Consider the following 7,175-nt stretch of genomic DNA (forward strand, 5'->3'; position numbering starts at 1 on the left):
CAAGACTACACCAACCTTACTTGTTCAGCAGAAATAGCGATTTTGAAACATTTAGGTCACTAATACTTTTGCAATTAGGCTAATATAGGCAGGGCTGTTGAAAGGATAATTTTGGCCCGGTACCAATGACATCATCGGGTCTCAAATTTTATAAGAAAGGCGATATATCTAAAAATACGAGGTAATTTTTTTAAAAGTTTACGGCCCTCTAATATCATCCCGCGCCAGAATCCAGAAGTAGGCTATTCGTTGTCAACGGCACTGAATGTATTGTATTTTGTAGGCTAATGTAGGTTATTTTGCTCTATGATAGTTTCTTTCAGGTATATTTCGGCTGCAAAGAAATTAAGTAGAAAATGCGTAAATTATGGGCCTACTTTAAAATCAAACGAACAGCTTCAAGCACTAATGAAAGAGTAGATCCAGTTTCTGCTTTTAAAGAAACAGATTGACAAGGCAATGAGTGACCAGTTCACTGCAATCAATTCAGTTGTAACAGGTATAAAATTCGAACAGTGAGAATCAAAATTGTATCTTCTCTGCTGACTACCCAAATCAAGTGCAGAAGCCTAAGCTTCTAGCTGCTCTTCGTTTAACATGTAGGTCCAGAATAGGCATTTGCACTGCTTTCAAATAAAATAAGTCTACCCATGAAGTTACATTAATTCCCATGTTCGATCTGCACTATATAATGCTAACAAACGGAGGCAATTTCATTACATTACAATCTCATTGCATTTTTTGGCTTTTTTTACCTCCACTAGCCAACTAACTAACTCATATGCACGTACACGTCGGTAGTTCCATTTCCTAAACGTATTTTTACTACACTTGAACAGTGATACAGATTGCTTACGACAAAGAACCACAGAGGTACCGACTAAAAGAAGAAAACAATAAAAACAAAACAGTCTCAAATTCAGACCTTCATAAGGCTATCGTTCGAATTCAGGTCTCTAAAGGGCGTCTCGAGTAGCGCCGATTGTTTACTACCTTTCGTGAAGGATTAGTAGCCTCACGTTTCGGCGGACAGGGTGATATCGACACGGCACGAACTTGTGCGGGTAACGACATATTTTTAATTTTGTGTTGGTCCGTTACCTTTTGTTTTGTATCTAACTTTAGAGGAACGGTTTCTTTGGGCTGAGAAGTCTCTGTGTCGTTAGCGAGGTCTGTTGAACTACCTGTTTGATATCCGTTATCGGTATACACCGGTCGAGAGTTGAGAGGTGTTTTGTTTATTGTTCTGTCTATAGCATTGCTAGAAGCAAGCATACGTCTTCTTTCTTGTAGAGCAGATATGTCGCATGTGGCTGGACGAGAGCTGATGCCACTATCGGCTGTCGTCGGCGGAGAGTCAGACATGCATAAAGACCACTCTGGCTCAAACCAAGAGTCGGAAACAGGATAGGGGTGGCGTTTATCAGTCGTAGGATCCAGCTCGCTACTATGTTTCTTATCATTCCGTTGAGTATTTTTAAGGGAACGACCGAATAATGGCGGTTGATTAACTGAATGGGCTACAACGTTTGGACGGGAATGTTCATTAGTGTCCATAGGTTTAAGCTTCACTCTGTTCGGCGAAGGAGGTGTGGGAAGTTTTGTTGGAGTACTGGGTGGTGTTTGTTTGTTTAGATTGGCGGTTTCTGCCATTACTTTCGCTTCAAGAGATTTGCAAACTTGTCGCAATTTTCCAATCGATGGTTGTTCAATGGGACTCGTCGTTCGACTGGTTGCTAAGTTGTGCTCTTCTTCAACGCAATTCTGTGAGGCAAAAAGTATAATAAAACTAAGCAGCTCAGAAAAAAACACGTAAGCTCATAGCAAAGTCCAGTTAAGCTCTTGTTTGCACTATTTATGTATCAAGTCGAACAATGTGTTACAAGCATACACGGTAACAACAAACTCTGGCTAAAGCAATGAAACACAACAATAAAGTGTTTAATCTAAAATTCAATGGAAAGCTTATACCTACGGCTTACTTGCAAAAATTTGATATCCTTTTCTAGTGCTCTGCATTCTTTCTCAATAGCATCATGAAGAAAAGGTGCTACCACATCAATATTAGTGGCGCCTATATTTCTCTTTATATGTTTCAACTTGACAGGCGATGTATAAACTACTTCCTGTCCAGGCTTCCGCATAGGGGTGCCAGGGCGTCCTTCGTGGTTAAAAAAAGAAATTGTAAGTTTCCCATACAGCAAATCAGTCGTTTTTTTTACATTGATTCAACGTCTGTAGACGTTGAAAGAGTGGTGGGATGGCGCAGAGGATAAGGCGCTCGCTTTCCAATCATGCAATCCTGGTTCGACTCTCGGCTTAAGCTGGTTGTTGGAAAACACCGTTCACCTCTACCTAGGGTCAGGCGTGGAGGAAACATTTTAAAAGTAAGTGGGCCCAGAGGCGCAGTAAAGGTAAAGGTGGGTCCCATACTTGATTCAAGTGTCGGGGGATGAGAAGATAGGTGATGAGAAGATAGGGGATGAGAAGATAGGGGATGAGAAGATAGGGGATGAGAAAAAGGTTCTCATTGGAGTAAGCCTTCGGCACTAACAAGGGTGGCCAGTTCCTTTCTCTCGGCCGCCTTGACTTTAGCAATTATGTCCACCCTGGGTAGAGGTGAGCGTTACGTTACGTTGAAACAATCTATAATAAATTACAAAACGATTGAATTGCCGTCTGGGTTAAAGAAATTACCAAAAAACACGTAGATTAATGTGATCAAATCAATAACATCACCAACCAAAGTGTACTTAACATGTCACGCCATTAGCAAAAGGCAATAATTTTTTTTTCTGATTGACGTCTGCGTTAACAAGACCAGAAAAACTGGCCTCTATCCTAGCAGAAAACGTCTGCAGCTGTAAGGAAGATCAAAACTTTTATCAGCACAAACATGGGAAAGCTCCTACTGTTATATCGTGAAAACAACCAGAAAGAAGTATAGTTGTTTAAAACCCCACCATAAATAGCTATTTCTTCTAGGAGCAAAGTGATCTAAATAAGTCATATTCCAGTATATCATTTCTTTAGCATATTATTTTTTATAAACATGATTTCTATATATGATAACATTTATCAGATATTATAACATTCGAATGGTAGCCCAAGATCAATAAAATGGAATAGCTAGCTCTCAACGGTTATCGTTTCCATGCAATAAACCCTCCAGAGTCCACAAACAAAGCCAAGCATTCCATCGAGAACGATAAAAACATACAGAATAAAAATAAAGTTTGGTTTACGTTAGAACGCTTTCAATGCCATTAGAGAAGAATATACCCTAATAGAGAAGCTTTAAAATTGCATGCAAAACTGCTGGTCTAACCATTTCAGTTTTATATAATATACATTTAAACTCTTAATACGGTAATGAAATAACAAGATACAACCCATCTAGCACAACCCACCCTGTTTTCGACGTTAAATCAATCACATTAAATGTCGAGTCAATGTAAAAAATTACCGGGGGGGAGTTAGGCTACTGTCTGAAAAGGGTGATAACTGATACTTCTCAAGTATACAGTAAAACTGACTAATGTTAATTAAAGAAACTGCCTCCCATACCAAGATCACTATTCGATGATTGGGAAATCATTGCATATTGAATAACCTTCTTGTCAGTTTCATCATATGTTTGTTCATTCACAGTCCCATTGTTCTCTTGAATGTCCTAAAGACAAATAATGAAAACACATCACTGTGTAGAGTGTGTCACACTAGTGAAAAACAGTGATTATAGACAGAATAAAGCAACGAGAAATGTAATCAGTTGTAGTTAACGACTGTCTACCAGTCAACTTTACAGCTGTACACAGTGCTGTTTATGACTTCAAACTATATTATAATAGGCCTACAACCTAAAAAGGAGTAGGCAATTTAACATTAGAGAACAACTGCATGTGCAGTCAAGTATAGCTAGGTTTGAATCTCGGGAAACTAACAGGAAAATCTATCAAAAGATTTGTCTGTCCGAGGATAAAGATTCAAAACTAACAAAACCAAGCCGATACTAGAGAGGAGCCTAATAACGGATCTAAATGATGCAATGCCCGAAAATTCTATATTTATATATAGTAAATCTACAATACAACAAAGTCCAAATAACAAATTATCATTGACTTTGTCATACATTTATCGGGAATATAAATCTTAAAAACATGCTGAATTTGATTTCATTTATTAAAACCAGCCATGTGCATATGCAAGCAGTAAAGCAGCATGGATATTTCTATAAAAGCATCATACATAGCCTATTCACTTGCACTGAATTGGCATACAACTGGAAACCGAAAATAAGTGCAAGAATAGTTCACTTTCATGGCCATGCATTGCATATGCACTGTAAATTTCATATATCATAAAATCTTATCCAATTTCATAAAAAACCTATTGGCACTGCAACATTGTTTGCTTTAAAATTACCTGAAATGAATCTAATGTATTTAAATTACTTGACAAAAAAGTTAGATTCTCAGAATGGCAGAGGTCTACAAAAACGTACAGAACTGGCAGAAGTCTACAAACGTAGTTCTAAGGAATACAGAACAAATGTTAAGAAATGCTTAAAACAAGATACAAAATAACAAAAATTTAGCATGGCCTTACACGTTTATATGCTTACAACTGAAAGATAACTCATAACTGTGGTAAATTGAACTCATTGCATTATAACTTGTTGAAGTTAATACAGTAGAATTCGCCTATAACGGCTTCGTTTATAACGTCAATTCGCCTATTACGTCACATTTCGCTCGGTCCCGGCAGAATTCCTATCTTTTACGTACATTGTAGTTCGGCTACAACAGCATCGCCTATAACGTCAATTCGCATGTAACAGCACCCTTTATTGGTCCCCAGACGTCTTTTGTTCGTTTATAACGTCACTTTAAGCCATCACCTTCACCACGAACGGTCAGTCTTTTAATCCAGTTAGCGCTGCTGCTTGCAAAATGTCTTCCCTTTATTTTGCTACGTCGTTCTCAGCTCAGGGACTTTAATTAACTGAATTAACCTTTTTCCCGCGTGAAAAATTATCACGTGTAAAAAGCAGCTCTACAGCAGCTGACCTTTAAACAACTCATGAAGCAACAGTTGTACGTGCAGTATGTCAACTGAAAAGTAAACGTATAATGTAGTCTAAAAGAACCACCCACCCTGGTAGCTCAGTTGATTAAGTGCATGACTTTGTACATTAGGAAATCACAAAATCAAGCAGTGCTGGTTCTTGGGGTGTGAGCTTGAGCAAATTTGTTTTAATCATATTTTAATCAGTCGATTCAAAAACAGCAAGTAAAAACCCAACAGAACATATTTAATAGATATTTTTAGTGATGATAACTTATGTAGCTTATTGGTACTTATGTTGCCAGTTACTTTCCATAAAATTTTTTTATTTTAGTAACTCTGGATTTTTTATCATCCGCTATTCTTGTTACATAACTAGTCACAATACCTTATTATGATTTCAGATATATATATATACATACATATCATAACAAAGTCAAATAGTTTTTTCAATAGTTTCTGATTGAATCAGATCACTTTACAATTTACATTGTTACTTTCTCAAATTTCTGTATGAAATCCAATCTAAAAAGGGCAATTAACATTATACTGTACCAGTAGCCTACCACTACCAGCATTGCTTTGTTATTGGATACATACTTTAACTAATAAATGAATCTCTTTGATAAGAATGTCTCTTAACTGTGGTGGGTCGGGCAAGATCTTTGAGATTCCAGGTTGAGTTATGGTAGGTGGCTCCATTTGCTCTCCGACAACTTTCCATATATCAAGGAGACTATCCAGCTAAAATTGCATGAAATATTTAGTATAGCCTATTGATATAATGTTGGTTTTCATGTTTCATCAGCATAAGTAAAAGCATGAAAAATAAGTGTTTGATACAGCTCGAGCTTTAAGGTTGATAACAAAGCAATGTTCTATATGTAAATCTACCACTGCATTTGCTTTTAGTCATCGATCGTGGAAGGCTGAGTTGAAACTCTCTTATTATCAAAATTGATCAAAGGCAAACGAAATCAAGGAAGGTCAGCAAAAACATTCATGCAAAGATTTTGGTCTCTTATAAAGCACAGAGGAAGGATTGCGACAGTTGGCTGAAAATTGCCAATTATGGAGACTTTTTATTGATGCTATTTGCACCCACCTAATGTAAAATAAATTATTATTGATATAATAACTAGTGCACATAACAAATGTTATGAAATTAATTGTGTTTTCATTTGTTTGATGAATGCATTATATGAACAAGTGGAAAGTTTAACCAATAGCTTGCTATCTAATTTCATCCCTTATCTGTCAAAATTTGTTGTGCCAACTTTATCAAGCAAAATTACTGATTTTGACCAGTGTGAATATCTGGACAACAGTAAAAACTACATCAGTATGTTATTAATCTCAAACACACAAGTGTGACTTAGACCATACAAGAAAGTACTAAAAATCAGACAAAAAATCTACATGATTTCCCATTCACAAAAACACTAGGCTATGTGAAAAACTTCAAGTTTTGAGTCCAAATCAAAAATTGAGATTACCAGATTAGATTCAAGTGTGGTGTCAAGTGATTTGAAAGAAAATACTATCCTAGATACAAATAAAATCTAACTTGACCAAACACATTTTCGAAGAGAATGTAACAAATAGAAAATAAATGTTTACCTCATTTCTCAAATCTAAGCAATATTCAATCAAAGATTCTCCGAGATAAGATTTCACAAGCAACAACTCTTTCTCAGGTACAGTGGATTTTATCAATTCCCACACTGAAAACGGTGGTTTGTATGGTTCCAATCTTTCAACGTTTATTTCACTCATGTTTTGATGTTAACCAAGACAATGAAACCCACATGTTTTCAAAAATACGACACGGGTGTTTCTGTTGGCTGCCATCGTCGCTTGGTCACCACAGAAGCTAAAAGATTCCACAGTGATTCCGTTCACTTTTTCATATTTCCTGAGAATAAAACAGTTCGAGGGTTAAATAACAGAACGAGCCAGTCACCCAAAAGTAGTTTTGAGAAAATGACATTTTAAAATTTTAATTTTAAATTTAAAATGAGATATGAATTTTGAATTTTGCTGTCTGGGGATATTCAACTCTCACTGATTAATGTTATCTCGCAACAGCTTTTTTGGGGTACTTGCGT

General features: G+C 36.6%; 1 protein-coding gene across 1 annotated transcript; it reads right to left on the minus strand.

Moving 5' to 3' along the window:
• Positions 1-7: 7 nt before the first annotated feature.
• LOC145782594 (uncharacterized) lies at positions 8-6,911 on the minus strand. The gene is made up of 5 exons (XM_082594406.1): positions 6,688-6,911; positions 5,668-5,811; positions 3,568-3,673; positions 1,983-2,161; positions 8-1,764 (listed from the first exon to the last, which is right to left on the minus strand). The coding sequence occupies exons 1-5, from the start codon at positions 6,841-6,843 to the stop codon at positions 949-951; spliced, it is 1,401 nt and encodes a 466-aa protein (XP_082450532.1). The 5' UTR covers positions 6,844-6,911; the 3' UTR covers positions 8-948.
• Between the last annotated feature and the right edge of the window lie 264 nt (positions 6,912-7,175).

The sequence above is a fragment of the Aplidium turbinatum genome, chromosome 13 (genome assembly GCF_918807975.1).
Source record: "Aplidium turbinatum chromosome 13, kaAplTurb1.1, whole genome shotgun sequence".
NCBI classification, from domain to species: Eukaryota; Metazoa; Chordata; class Ascidiacea; order Aplousobranchia; family Polyclinidae; genus Aplidium; species Aplidium turbinatum.